Source organism: Falco punctatus (assembly GCF_963210335.1).
Source record: "Falco punctatus genome assembly, chromosome: 18".
Classification (NCBI taxonomy): Eukaryota; Metazoa; Chordata; class Aves; order Falconiformes; family Falconidae; genus Falco; species Falco punctatus.
In genome coordinates, this window is record NC_137598.1 from 4,934,166 (window position 1) to 4,949,254 (window position 15,089).

The 15,089-nt window shown below is 49.3% G+C and overlaps 1 protein-coding gene across 1 annotated transcript; it reads left to right on the forward strand.

Annotated features, from left to right (window-relative positions):
• The first annotated feature begins 2,056 nt into the window (after positions 1–2,056).
• BCDIN3D (BCDIN3 domain containing RNA methyltransferase) lies at positions 2,057–6,049 on the forward strand. The gene is made up of 2 exons (XM_080368005.1): positions 2,057–2,489; positions 4,571–6,049. Exons 1-2 carry the CDS (start codon positions 2,196–2,198, stop codon positions 5,183–5,185), a joined length of 909 nt encoding a protein of 302 aa, XP_080224131.1. The 5' UTR covers positions 2,057–2,195; the 3' UTR covers positions 5,186–6,049.
• The last annotated feature ends 9,040 nt before the right edge of the window (positions 6,050–15,089 follow it).

A 15,089-nucleotide genomic window follows, 5' to 3' on the forward strand; every position in this document is an offset into this window, starting at 1 on the left:
CGTGCTTAGAGAGGTGTAAGTCCTCATGAGGCTGAGTAACACAGGATTAGGGATGGCATATAGCTATGGGCATGTTCCTCCCAGGTTCCCCGACCATCCATTGCAGGGAAGGTGCAGGGCTGCTTCTCTTCCTCCATGTGGATGTCCTTTGTCTGAGGTCTGCATCATCCAGACCCTGCTCTGTATCTCCATGCTCCCTTTGTCCAGCCATTCTTCTTGTTTCATTGTAAATAGGATTTTGTATTTTCTCTGAACATTGCTAATAAATTGTTGCAAAACTGTTATTGCTGTTGTGAGGTCTCCTTACTGCAGTACAGCTGAAGGAAGGTCTGGTTGCACAGCTGGTGCTTCATCCCTTTAAATGAGAAAACATAAACAAGACTAAAACAAGGCATGGCTCAAAGTTGTGATGGGGACCAGGCTGTCCCTCCTCTGGTTATGACTAAGGAACACATCCTACACAAAGTAATAAAACGCATGTGGCTCCGGCGTAGACATCAAGTATTTGAGAACTGAGGAGCAAAGGGCTCCTTGAGCGAGGATGCTGTTCTCCCTCCGACTTGGTTTAAGTGGCTGCAGGATTAAAAAAGAAGCAAGTGGGGGTAAACAAGTGTTGTCAACAAGGCACCTGCTCAGAGGGCATTTTCTGTAGCTCTGGAGAGCAAACTGACGTACTAAGCTTTCTCTAGAGTAGCGAGAGAAAGAAATGCCTCCAGAGAGCAATTCACCTGACCTAAATGAGTGCCTGCACCAGGAGGTGAAAACTCCTCTCTCTCTCCATCAGCTCCAAAGGGCTGATTAGCCCAGGCTGTTGGAGCTCTCCGAGGACAGAAATCCCAGCGACAGCATCTTCTTGCGACAGATTCGTGCTCTTTGGGAGTTGCTGTGCCCACAGTTGGGGGTGAGATTTGTTTCCTAAGGAGCCTGGCTAAACAGCAGGGTACGGCTGGTCTGCACTTTACCACCCACCGATGCATTTTCTGCAGCAAGGAAAATATTTTGCCCTGTGGTTTGCTGCTGTTTGTGGGACAGCAGTCGCGGAAAAATAACTGAAGCGGAGCATTTCTCTGCAAACAATAAGGTGGCCATGAGTATTTCTACGAGGCATCATTAGCTGGTCCTGTAATTACCACAAACAGGATAAAAGGCTGATGATTCAAATCTCAACACTTGGCTCTTGAGGAATGGGGCAAAAATTGATTTGGCTTCAAGTGGGCCCATTCAGAGGTGGGATACAGGGATGTGGGACAAGGAAGGTGATGGGGAGATTCATCAAGGTGTGAAGGATGCTGGAAAGAGGAAGGGATATAACCACGGGACAGGAATTTGGGGGCTCTAAATGCAGCCAGGGTGAGGCAGAGGAGACCTCAAAACACCTGAATTCCACCATCTGGAAAGGGGGCAATTTTTATTTACTTTTGCACTTCTTTCTGACTTCCTTCCCTTGCAGGCTTGGGGTATTTCAAGGAAAGATGGAGCCTGTATCCCGGCCAATCCCTGCTGCTGCCTCCACAGCAGGAGCAACATGCAAGAAGGGCCCAGGAGTTCTTCACCTGCATTTCTGAGCTCCTGGCGCCCTCTGCTCTTCATAATGTGATTAAAAAAAAAAAAAAAAAAAAAAAAAAAGCAGCGTGAAATAAAATGCAGGTTCCCTCTGTCAACTTGACCCTAAACCCTTCCCCGTGCCAACCCTTGTCCTCCTTTAACTTCTGCTGTAAAACCTCCTGCCAGCTGCCTGCCTATGGGGGCCTGGGCTATCCCGTGTTTAAATGTAATTTAAGTAATGTTTATACAGTATTTATATATATATTTAAATAGCACTTGTATAAAAGTTTGTAAAGCTTTTATAAACAGGGAAAGCACTGGCTGAGTTGGGTTGCCCAGATTCTGGTGGGTTTTGACACTGCCATGGAGCAAAAGCAGAGATAAAATTTCTGGCTCTATCTGGGTAGTTTCTGGGGGCAGTGGCACCCCCAGGGCCCTTCCGCAGAGGTGCCCTGAAAGGGGGGGACCCCAAGATCGACCCCCAAGGCTTGTGCCCCCATGCTAGGCCGCAGCGTCGCCATGGCAATGCTGGGTCAAAGGTGGCAGGGCCTGGGTTGTTGGAGCTCTCCTGCTTCAGCCTGCCCTCGTGTGATGGGGCCCAGACAGGCTGTTTTTACACAAAATCTCTAAGCATTCATCTTTTCACTCAAATGGGCCCGGTGAGGCAATGCTCGCCTCCCGGAACCTTTCTTCCCCGGAACGTCTCTGCTCACGTCCGGTGTTCGCCCGGGGCGCGCGGGGATGAGGATAAAATGGCGGCGCCCATGAGCGAAGGATCTCCCGCCTCGGAGCCTGGCGCTGCTCCCTACGGCAACTTCCCGAATTACTCCCGCTTCCACCCGCCCGAGGGGCGAGTCCGCCTCCTGCCTGGCGGGCTCCTGCGGAGCCTGTTCCCCGCGGCGGCCCGCCCGGTGCTGGGGCTCGATGTGGGGTGCAACTCGGGGGTAAAAGGGCGCCTCGGCGGGAGCGGGAGGGGTAGGCCGTGGGGCGGCGGGCCTGGGGGTCCCTGCGGGAGGGGGAGCGCTGGGCTGGAGGTCTGGGCTGTGGGGAAGACTGGAAAGGCTCGGGGGGAGACTCTGCTCTGGAGACTGGGGGCCTGCACGAAAGATTGAGTGGACGTGCTGGTCTGGGGGTTTGGGGTCTGTGGGAAGGCCTGAGGGGAGGTGCTGATCTGGAGTTTGGGGGGGCTTTGGGAGAGACGGGAGGGAGGCACTGGTCTGCGGAATTGGGGGGTGGTGGGACAAACTGGGGAGGCGCTTGTCTTGGGTTTTGGGGGATGGTCCAGCATATGGAAAAGATTAGGGATGAGGCACTGGTGGTGGGGGCAGACTGAGAAGATGGGGAGGGTGGGGATGAGGGCCTGGGAGAGGGGCAGTGGGGCAAACTGGGAAGACTGGAAAAGGCACTGACCCAAGGTGGTGAGACAGGTGGAGGAGACTGGGCCAGGCAGGAGCTTAGGGTGTTGGGAGACAGATTGGAAAGATGGGGAGGCACTGGGGTGGGGTGTTGGGGGCACTGGGGCAGAGTGGGGAGGTTGGGGCATTGGAGGGAAGTCTGGGAGGGCTGAGGGAGGCACTCCCTTGGGATTTGGGAAAGAATGGGGCAGGACTGAGAAGACTGGGTGGGGGCAGTGGGGAAGGCAGCAATGACCTGTGGGGTTGGGGAGGAATGGAGCAGCCCAGAACAGCGGGGCAGGGGTAGCAGCCTGGGATGGGGTTGAGCCTGTGTAAAAGGCACAGTGGGAAAGCAGAAGTCCTGCACACAAGTCGTGTGCAGCATGAGACTGGTGGGGCTCAGGAGATTGTCAGTGGGTGCTGTGTGTCCTGAGCACCAGAGAGTTGGTATAGGACCCCTAAGAGCAAGGGAACTGGACAAACCTGAGGCAAGAAACTGTAATCGGTTGTGTATTGTGTAGTATCACATCATTTATCCATGAGACAGAACCTGAAACTAAAATCCTGGTCACGTGCTCCTGAGGATCTTGTGACAGAGCTGGTGAATTGCCCATTTTGAAAGTTTATTCTCTTTACCTAGTTCAGCTTTTTTTCTCGCGACTTTTTCTTAGCGTGTAGCTTTGCTGTCTTGTAACTCAGAAGTATTTGTGCATCTTTGATGCAGTGTTTAATTTAATAATGTTTTAAGATATTTTTTTTTTCAGATGGAGACTTTATCAGTGTATTAGAAACAATTACTCATTCAGAATGAGGTTGCATTCTGGCAGGGGAAAAAAATAGTACCGCTGTTTCCATGGCTTCTCTTCCCCCAGCCCCCTGCCAGAAGGTTTGAAAGTCTGCCTAAGGCATTATCTAAAGGACAACTCTAGATCCTATTTCAGGTGAACTTGTGGAACAGGTCAGGTGAAAATGGTCTCAGTACGGTTCTTCTGAGCTGCAGAGGCTTTTGCCACTAGAGGACACCCTCTGCCCGCTTGTGTGGGCGGCGAGCTCGGCCGGTGTCACTCGGGCGTCTCATCGGAGCTCATTCCGTAAAATATTAATAAGCTTTCCACTTAGTGGCACACTCTGTGGAAGGAAATTCAAAGGAAAGCTCTCGTGTTAACAATTAAGCAGCAATCTGATGGTCAGGGAGTGTCTTCTACTTTAGCAGTGGCAGAAGAAATTTTTACTCTAATTCAGGCAAGATACGTAGCTCTTGGTGCCACGGGGGAACTCGGAGGCTTCCTTAGGGAAGTCAGTGAAGCCTTCACCCCCACGTTGGATGGGGATATCCAGCAAGATTCCTGTACTAAAACACATCTTTCCTGTAGTTTTTGGAGCAAAACCCCAAGTGTGGGCTGATACAGTTTTCGTTCCAGTATCTAGTTGACTTTTCAGTAGTCAGGAACACCGTGATGCTTTTTGCTACAGAAAGGAAGATCGTTGGTGCGCTTATTGTTCTGAACTTCGAGAGAAAGCTCTTGAGGTGGCACTTGTGCCTTGCTGCTGAGAGTTGGTTCCTGTGTGCTTGGTATGTGTTACTGAAGCAGCGTAGGCCCCATGAACCCCTGTTGTTTTGCTTTCTGCAGGAGCTAAGTGTGGCTCTGTACAGGCATTTCCTCGGCCTTCAGGAGAGCAAAGGCAGCCTGGAGCAGCCTGCAGCTGGAACGGATCTGAACCTTCTGTGCTGTGACATTGATCCGGTGTTGATTGAGAGGGCTCGGCAGTGCAGCCCCTTTCCTGCCTCCATATCCTTTGCCAACCTGGACATCATGGACTCCAGTGCCAGGGAGCCATTCCTGAGCTCCTACCTGAGCCGTTTTGGCCGCTCCACCTTTGACATCGTATTTTGCATGTCTGTGACCATGTGGATCCACCTGAATCATGGGGATAGCGGCCTGATGGAGTTCCTGTCGTTCCTCTCCTCTCTGTGCACGTACCTGCTGATTGAACCTCAGCCCTGGAAGTGCTACAGGGCAGCTGCACGCCGCCTGCGGAAGCTGGGCAGAAATGACTTTGATCACTTCCGATCTCTTGCTATCAACGGGGATATGGCGGAGAGGATAACCCAAATCTTAACGAAGGACTGCGCCATGGAGCTGGTGTGTTGCTTTGGGAGCACCAGCTGGGACAGAAGCCTCTTGCTTTTTAAATCAAATGGCTCAAATTGTGAGGGCAGGGGGCCTTCAGAACAGGAGCAGTAACTGATAAACGGTCTTTCACATTCATGAATTCGTAGGCAATGAGGTGCTTGCTGCTTACAGAGTCAGATCAAGGAATTCCTAAATCCCTGTTGGGGCCAGACATTGACCTCCAAGGGAGCTGGAGGCAAATATCTGTGTGACTTTTTTTTTTAATGACTCTTTTTCTTTGCATCCGCAAAATGCGGTGGCATTTTTAACCTACCTTGTGAGTTCTGAGATTGCTGTTCCTAGAAAGTGCTTTTGAAATCAAAGTTGCTACATGTGTGCATTGTATACGTACCAAGAACATTCCCTGGAAGAAGAAAGAACATGCCTCTTTTGTCCATGGAGCTTTTCAAGGAAAGGAGCTTTTCAAATTTCTGTGGACCCTTGCAGTGCACTGTTTGTTCTGCTGCTTGTCACGTCTTCTGTATAAAATACTCTTGGAAAACATATAACCTGGTTTACCAGTGATGAACAAGTGTGTTGGATCGTTGGCAGAGGGTGTCTGGTCGACAGCTTGCCCAGAGCGGTGGTGGATTCCCCATCCCTGGAAACGTCCGAGTTCAGGTGGGACGGGGCTCTGAGCAACCTCATCCTAGGTGAGGCTGTCCTTGTGCAGGGCAGGGGGGTTGGACTGGATGAGCTGTAAAGGTTCCTTCCCACCCAAACCAGTCTGTGGTCCGATGATACTGGTCGGGCTGCGATCAGGGCACCTTTGCTGATGAGGCTTGCCTGGAGTGTGCCTGGGAGGCTGAGAATGGTGTGATTTCTGTGGAGTGAGGGGTTTATATGGTAGGGCATGTACTTGTTTAAGTGTGTAACGGAGCGAGTGATTTTTGTAATAATATCCTTGAAATAAAAGTAACTTAATTTTATTGTAAATAGTGTTTGTTTTTTTAATTTTTCTTTTTGTTTACATTGTTTTTAACACCTAAGCCATCCCAGCTAACTGAGTTTATAGTTTTGTCAGGCTTACAGGCTCAAATGAGACTTTGGTAAGCTTGAAGTTGTGTTTGGCTAAGGTTAAAGTATTACAGCTTTCACAGGGTTGTGGTTTTGGTTAGGCTTTGCTTGTTTGGTTTTGGTGGTTTTTTTTTTTTTGTCAGTAAAATCTAAGAGGAAAGAAGATGAGCAAAATGCCATATTTTAACTTCATTTTTCTTGGTTTAATATCCCTACTAGCTTTAGTTCATACATAGTGGTTTTGTTGGCTCTGATAGGAAGTAGGAGTTGCACTTCTACAGTGTTGTCTAAACAGATTAAAAACCTCTCTTGAGCAGACTGTGACACATAGAAGTAGGTAACTGATGACTCTTACAAATTTCTAGGTTCCTCACTGTGAGGTGAGAGGGAAGCCCAGGTATGCACCCTAAGTGTTGCGTCATGAGAGCTTGCTACCAGAGAGAGTGGAGAGGAGGAATTCTCCTCCAGGAGGTACTCTTGCCTAGCAGCTCTCATGTCGAGGTGAGCCTCTGTGCAGGGGTGGAGAGGAACTTGGGTTGTGTTTTACTTTGTCCTTACTGGGACTTTCTTGTTATTTACTCATGCAGTGATAGTGGAGGGGAAAGGAAAGCTTTGATTTCCTCCACAGTGAGCTCTGAGAGTGAAGCGTGTGCCATGTTCTGGCTGGCTGGCCACAGCCTTGTGGATGAAAAGCTGCTGGGATCCATGGATAGGCTTGAGGAAAAAGTCTATGTGTGTTTAAAGAGACGAGGTTGCAGAAGGGCTTTGAGGGTCTTCACATAAATGCGCCTTCAGCAGTGTTGTGCTATGCAGAAAATGTTTAGGACTCCTAGCAGGAGTCCCGAGAGCTCCTCTGCCTTCTCAGCTGCTGACAAATGGGCCTTCCCTGGTGGTGGTGGCAGCTGTTAATTTTCTTGAAGACAATTTTAAGTTGGGGCTGATTTCACTATCCCTCTGGGAGTGAAGGGAGAGCCAATTTGTCATGTATTTTCCTGAGGGTTTGCTCAAGTGCCTGATCTTTCTTGCAGCTTATAAAATGTATCACTTTGGTAATTAAGCACCTCATCTGACATTCATTACAATCTATGGGTAAGCGCCACTGAGGGGCGGGGTGTTGGCTCACCCAGTGCTGCTGGGCAGCTCAGCCTCCCCTTCCTTGTGCTGTCCTTCCTTGTGCAGCTGGTGGCACTGGAGTATCATGCAACCTACAGCCTTGCCCCTTGGGATGTTTCTGTTGGGTTGTGTCAATATTAGTTGCTGTTTTCTTTGAACTTTGAGATATTTATAAAATAGACCTGGACTTATCTGTTCAGTGCTCAACTTTAAAGGGGTGAGTAGGGTTTCTCGCTTTCATTTTCCCCTGGGGATTTACACACCTGCCTGTGAAAAAATTTATGAAGGGTTGCTAGGAAGGGAGACAACCCTAAGTTACAGACAGGAGACTTGTCCTGTACCCATCTAGAATGACCTTCCCCTACAAACAGACCCTATTTTATGTTCCTTATACACTGGGTGATAGATCAGTATCTGCTGCCTGGGGGATTCTTCTGGGCTGCTGCTTGTTGATAGGTTGTGGGTTGGTTTGGTTTGTTTTGCTTTTTTTCCCAGCCTTTATATGCTGGCCATGTACAGACCTGCAAGCCAGCCCAGTGTGTATGTAACAGTATGATGACGTTTTATCTGTCTCTCAAGTCTGTACTACTAAATCGCTCATATCAATGTCCCACTGTCTCAGAAATGGCTCCAAAACTAGCTTTGTTTGGATTTGGTGCAGCAGCGCACTTTGTTTCTTGTCCTTTGGATATTGCCACAAATGCAGCTTAAAATAACAGCAATATAAATCTTTCTGCAGTTCTCGGCATACTATAGGGCTCAAAACGGAGCCAGTCCTTTAGCAGACAGGAGGAAAAAAACCCCAAACACCTCTTTCCTTTTCTTTTCAGCTTGCTCCTTCTGCTCTCCAGGAAGCTGTCGGGTGATGAGACAGGTGGGAACCCAGCTTTGTGACACAGCAATAGAAGAGAGCCTATGGATCTCAACTGCAGCGCTTATGTAAGGCTCAGGAGAATTTCTTTTTTTATATACTCTCTGCATTTTGCAATGTGGTTAAAACATGTTCCCAGGTCTCCTGAAGGCAGGACAGAATGAAATAAAAGATGAGGGTGGAAACCAATGCTTTGTCTCTCTGTTGCTGAGAGCACTTGGCAAAGTTGGTTGGTTGGTTGTTGTTCAGCTGGTGAAACAGATGCCCCTTGTGTGAGTTCTGGGGGTGGTGACCCTTGTAGAGTTTGGGGTACCCGCGTTAGGGGACGGCGCAGAGGCCTCTGTGCTGGAAGTACTGCTTGCTCATCTCCGTGATCCAAGGATGGGGCCAACCTGATGGTGGTTGCTGCTGCTAAATCAAGGGAGATGCAGCTTCCCTGAGTACGGAGAGGGAGGGCTGTGCTCGCACTGCTCAGCTGGGAGCGTATGCCATCAGGCTGTGCTGATGTGTAGGTCCTGTAGCTGTCCTGGCTCGCTCACCATGTGCCATGTTATTTGTGTGTGTATGTGCATCTGTGTTGTGGGGTTAGTTAAGAGATCCTGCTTGCTCTTTCCTGTTCTTACAGGAGCCTGCTAAATTCAACACCTGCAGAGAGCACAAAGCATTTCCTGAGCATTTCCAAAGAGACCCAGAACGCTGCGGGGCACTACGATGGCACTGTCGGGCTGCTGCCCTGTTCCATCCCGGCAGCAAGCAAGGCGTTCCCGTGAGTACCTTGTGAAGTTCCCGTGCTCTGTGGTTTGTGATTGTTGCTGGGCCCCATCAGACCTTGCCTCAGTTTTTCCATCCACAAAATGAGCTTGATAACCACACACCGCTGTGGAGATTTCTGATGTAGAATATTGATTGTCTGTTTGCACAGCAGTTTTGAGAATGAAAAGTACCGATGAGCTGAGCTGTATCGTAAGCTGTGAGCTATGCCATTGTCCATAATAATCACTGCAGCCACTTCAGATACTTATTAGGTACCATACCTTCAAAGTGTACTAATTAAGTCTCACACCACTGCTGTGTAGCAAGTCACAGGTAACTATCCCCCTTCCTTGGATGGAAAAATCTAGGCAAAAGAGATGAAGCATCTAGTCACACATAAGCTAATGTCAAAGTTGAGGCTGAGAACTTGGAGGTTCCGGTTTCTGGATGATTCTGCTGTTGCCTTCAGCCTTTGCAGGAAGTAAGATTTAGACGGAGTCAATGAGTTTCTTTTTTTATTATTTTTTATTTTTCTTAACTTTAACTCGTGCTTATGCCAAGAAGACGGTTTGTTGTTTCCTGGATTCTTGTGCTGGATGAATACAAGGTTTGCACTCAGTGGGGTTTAGTTTAGTCTGTAAGTATGGTGCAACAGCAGCAATTTTATCAGTTTAACATTGACAGCTGCCAGAACAAATGACTGTTCTAGGCACCTATCTCACTGCTGTCTGCTTCCCTTACGCATATATGTATTGACAGACATGCAGGTGCTGTTCATCAGCATTTCTAAATGGTGTCATGGTTTAAAAACTGTTTAATTCAACTTTCCCCAGAATGTGTGACCAGCCCAAGAGCGGAGGAATCAAGTTTAGGAACTCAAAGTGGGCAGCAACTTGTCTGCTCCTACAAGCAGCTTCCTCTAGCTGGAAACCCAGCAACTTGTCACCACAGGCTTGGACGGCAGAAGCTGCAGATTTTCGGATTTCCTTTGCTCAGCTGAGGGCAAGTTCATTCATGTTCTTCGTGGCACTTTGCTGCCCGTGAGTTAAAGGACAAAAGTGAGAGGTGTCAGCCCATGGAAATAGAGGCATCTGTTTCTGGCAGTGTGGAAGCCTGAGAAAAGAACAGCCACAAACCAAACACATATGATATCTTTTCTCTACCAGGTGTAAGCCTGTTCTCTTGCAAAGTTTTGATTTGTTAGGTGAGGTGGCGGTATGAGGAAACGGAGCCCTTTTGGCAGAGTTGGGGGGCTTGGTGGGAAAAGCAACCGCAAATCCAAGGTGTGAGTCTGAGGTTCGCTCTGGATGTGCTGAAGGCTGGTTCTGTTTGGCCTTGTTGCAAATGAGGAGCGCTGGGGAGGTCAGAGGGGATCAAAAAGATTAATTGTTGGCTTCTTTGTGCCCTCTTGGTTATGGAAATGGATGCAGCTCGGCTGTGTACACTTCAGTTTGGTGCCTGGATGAGAATGCTCTGAGTCTCCAAAGCTTTGATGCAGTCTCTCTGGGCCTAGTGGAGAGGTGAACGACAAGTGGTGTGTGGGAAGTTTTTCCTGCCATTGGGATCCTTCTTTAGTCTTCAGGGTTTCATTGCAGGCACCACAGTTCTCTCGTTAGATTTGCTTGTGTTAACATGGGCAGGAGGTTTGCTTTCCCACAGGCCTTTGCACAAAAGTCCCTTGGAGCATTACGGGCAGGAGCCTTGCCACCAATTCTTCTATCAGCTCAAGCTTCAGTTTCTTGGACTTTATGTGGGAGTGTCCTTGTTGCCTTAGAGCTGGTTACCCACTAGGTTTAGACTCCAGAGGGGTCTTGAGTTTGAAGAAGAAAGCTTGGGGTCGTCATCTGGGGTCAGGATATGCTTATAATGCTCTGGCAAGAACTGGAGGGGCTCAGGTCTAAAGGACCTTCGTTTTAGGTTGGGAAGTATGGGTTTCTTTCTTAGGTTTGTCAGTAGCTGGCTGCAGAGCTTGGCTGAGCTGCTCCTTTCTTTGGACCTCTGATCTTGTGCTCTGTTTCACTGGGAAGCATAACCTGACATCTGGTGAGATAAGCTCTTGAGTGAGTATGAAATGCTATACAGGCCTGATCTGTTATCACCAGACAGTCAGAGTTCAATCAGCTGTAGATCAGGCTTACAAAATGCTTATTATCAGCTGTCTGGATTTTTATCCTGACTTTTAACAAAACCGCTCCGTCCTTGGATCCTTCACAGGGCGGCTTGACTCTGAGCAGAAGGTTTTAGTCAGTGGGATAATGTTCTCAGAGTAGTGGAGCTTTCTAAACTCCTTTGCTGTGGTGTGGGGACCTTGCTGTGAAGCAAGGAAGGTAAGGAGGGATCTTACTCATGTTTCCATAGCAGAATGCACTTCCAGTAAGCGCCTCTGTAAATGATTAAAACCCCCTTAATCTAAGCAGTATCTGGTGGGCCAAGGATTAGACATGGCACTGAGATCCTCTGCTCTGTTTCCATGTGTGGAGTGCTTCACGATTCCGTAGTAAATAATGCTGTTTTATTGTCACATTAGCCATTTATGCATCTTCCATGTGAGTGACAGTGGTTTAGCTAGAGCTGAGTCTGAGGGTGGTGTCCCTCTGTGGCCTTCCCAGTTCCCCTTCACCCCTGGGGTCAACCCAGAGACTCTGAAGTCTGTGAAACACACAGAAGCTGCTGAAATGCAACTGTTACCCCAGCAGCTGAAATCCAGGAGCAGTCATGCTGCAACAGGCCTGCCCTCCTGCCAGAGAACAAGCTGCAGGGTGACACATCAAAAGAGAAGGGCAGCTCCGTGGTGTTCTCTGTGGAGATCAAAAGGGAGTAAGCAGGGCGGCTCCTCTCCTGGCTGGTCCTTGAGACTGCTCATCTCTTTCTCCACGTCCCTTTAATCTCAATTACCTCCTAGAAGATCACAGTTTCAAGCATGTGAGATGGTGGTGGGAAAAGCTCCTCTGTGAAGTGGCTAGTGTGAGGAAGTGATCCTTGGTTGCATGTTGGGGAAGAATTCTCTTACCCTTTGTGAAGAAAGCATACACGACGGCGAAGGTTTTAACATACCCTTCTAATACAACCAGCATCTCCATGTCCCATCAGAGCGGGTGACACAGCACGAGCGTAAAAGGGTGCAGGGGAGCTGGATGAGCTGCCCCGTGTGGGCTCTGGTGTCAGTCCCTCCTGAGAGGACATCAATCCCCTTCCGCAGCTGCGGTACCTCCATGGTACCAGGGCAGGAGGGCTCCTCTGCGGGGCTGCTGTCGCACTACATCAGGGATTAGACCTCGCTGCTGCCAGTGCATGGAGGCAAGTGAATTGGCAGGGCTGTATTTGAAAGTTGTGAGGGCTTTTCAGGATGTGTGTGGTGGCTATTATCCAGGGCTCTTGGATCTCCTGGGACTGATTTACTCATGTAACCGCTGCATTCCCTGTCTGGACATTCCTAGCCTGACCAGCACTGACTCTGGTTGTCCAGGGTGGCTAAGTAGGGCAGATGCTGAATTATTTACTGTCCTCCAGCCCCTAGAGCAGGACCTGCAGTGCATTCCTTACTGACTCAGGTTGAGTTTTAACTCCGCATCTTAACCATTACTTAAACAGGTGTTGCTTAGTCTTTTCCTCAAAATACCCACAGCTACTCAGGACTAGAATACTGGAAAACAGAACTGCTTTTGGTTTGCCCTGGCTTGTTTCTGAGCCCACTGCAGATCACCTCAGTGGACAACTTTGTCCTTGGATCAGGGCAGCCGCAGTGACCTGTGAAAGCACCTTGTCTACCTTGCCTCAACCAGCCTGTGGGACTTTTCAAAATGGTGTGGCTTCTTCCGTGACATTTGGTAGAGTGCTCAGGGCAAGCATTGCCTTCATGGAAGAGCCCCGAGAGAGCAGAGGTGTTGGCCCTGAGAGCATGGGAATGCGTAATGGAGTATTCATCCTTGAGTGGAAAAGATACTGTCTGAGAGGCTACGGCTCAGTGAAAGGGAACAGGGACCTCACGGGAGTGGTGAGCCTCGTAGCTGCTTTGGAGAGGAGGAGGGAAGAGAAGGAGAGTAACTGTGGATGAGACTTGGGAATCAAATTAGGTATTCCTGGGGTACCTCCTGGCCTTTGTATTTGTGAGCAGTTTTCTCCTGAGGATTGTTCTATTGATGCTGAAAGTAGGAATCTCATCTGGCCTTGAATAACATCAGTGCAAAATGGATTTGGGGGACATTCCCAAGGCCAAAGGGTGCATTTATCTAGGCTGTAGGTTGAAGAATAGAGTAATGCAAAGATAAAAACAGGCCTGTGCTAGGCCTTTCTCTCCCCCAGTGCAAGTTTCCCAGGTGACTAGTTAGTGTCCCAAACACTGATCTTTGCCTTTGGGGGAGGTGGAGAGCAGAGAGCTGCTCTGCTTCTCCAAGTTCTCTCTTGATCTGCGTTTCTAGCTGGTGCTGTCACCAGCAAATTTGCTCTGCTCTTTGCCAAGGCTGCAGGTCCCGGCTGGTAGCTGTTCCCTGCTCTCTGTGTGTGTGTCTGCATTTTTTCCGAGACCAGCTTCAGCTGGTTTGTGTGAAGTGCTGACTTCAGGCATTGTGCAGAGCATGACTCAGAAGGGTAGAGATTTAGGGGAGAGGGAGGAAAGTCTTTTTAAGGAGTTGCAAGCTATAAACCACAGTGAATGGTATTGGTAGAGGTGGCCTGGTTCCCTTCCAGGCTCAAAAGGAAGAGTATTAAGGATTTACAAACAGCTAGCACATCTGCAAGGCAGAAGAATGTTTATTGAGTGTGTAAATGCTCATAAAGCCACTAGTAAACCTGATAATGTCGTGTATGTGCAGGTGTGTACACAGAGACAGGGAGGAGAGAAGGCACATACCAAGATACCTGGAGGTTTCCAGAGGGCCTGATGTTCCACTGATGACAACTGTGACAGTCATCCGCGTACTTCTACAGGGAACAACTGGCTGATGCAGAACCTGGTTCCTTTAAACTCTTTGCTCCAATTTCGGAGCCTGGGGCAGGTGGGCTCACAGAGTCCCTCAGTTGCTATTGCAGCACCTTGTGTAGTATTGTCTTAAGGGGTAATCTTAACGACTTTGACTCTTTTTAAAGAGCAGAGAAGCACAAAGGGGCCTTCAGATCCCTTAGAGGGAGGTCATGGAGGGTGGCTCACCCTGATTCCTCTCTGTGGTTTGTTTATGGATATCATGTAGCAGAAATACAAACTTGGTTGTGTGATAAGACGGGAGAATGGCCCATTCTCCCCCCATCACTGGAACTGCTTTGCATGGGCACCTGCTGTGAGGCAGGGGCACCTGCGCTGTGGTTGCACAATGGCAAAACAGGATCTGGGGGGCAGTGAAGATGGCAAAGAGCAGGTTGGGCTAGGCCTGAGGGGCTGAGGGAAAGGAAAGGGGCGGTAGATGAGCTATTCCTGAGTGTAATACAGAAGCTGGGCACCTCCACGTATGAGAGAACATCCCCGCCGCGCTTCCCTTACATTGGCATTTCTTTGACAATACGTCAGGTAAGGCACTTGTCAGACAATTTGCTGATGTAGAAACTTTGAAACCTGCAAGATTTGCCTTCTGTGCAAAACCCAGTGAAAGTAGGTTGGAGCCGTCTGCCCTGGTTGCAAGCAGTTCCCTCCCCACGGCAATGGACGCAGTAAGATCAGAGCTCAGCAAATGCACAAAGGGAAGCGCCAGGCGGGGCTGACAGCCTGCTCCCTGCTGCAAACAATGCTGACAAAGCCCTCTGGGGCTGGGCGGCCCGGGCTCTGAATTCTCCTTTCCCAGCGAGGTGGAAAAAGAAGCCTGAGCTGGCTGCGTCTCCTGAGGTTCCCCAGCCCAAGGGCCATCCGCCTGCCCCCATCACTCTCCTACCTTCAGAGCAGTATTTGCATGGACCGGGGTACCCAGGTGTGTGCCAGGAGGCTACTTCTACCCCAGCATACAAAGTGAAATCTGTTGTTGCCCTTTTAGGAGTACCAAAGTCATTCCTGGCCTTTCTGCCCTCCCCTGGCATGGTTCGTGGAGTGCAGTTGGGCACTGTTACTAACTCTTAATACACTTCTGTGAATTCTGGAAAGCTCTTACCGGTGAAGACTGAAAGCAGCTCTGATTCGTAGGGCTGCTTCAGGTGTCTTCATCAGGGGCTGTATCAGTGCAAGGTTCGTGGCTCAACAGGTGAGCACCGGATCTGAAGACCCACTGAATTTGGCAGGTTTTTGGATTCAGGTGGAAAGGT

Excerpts from the sequence above, each read along its gene's own strand:
- BCDIN3D (XM_080368005.1), top strand. The coding sequence starts at position 2,196 with ATGGGCCCGGTGAGGCAATGCTCGCCTCCCGGAACCTTTCTTCCCCGG. Across the intron at positions 2,490-4,570 it reads ATGTGGGGTGCAACTCGGGG|GAGCTAAGTGTGGCTCTGTA; the intron begins GTAAAAGGGCGC and ends TGCTTTCTGCAG.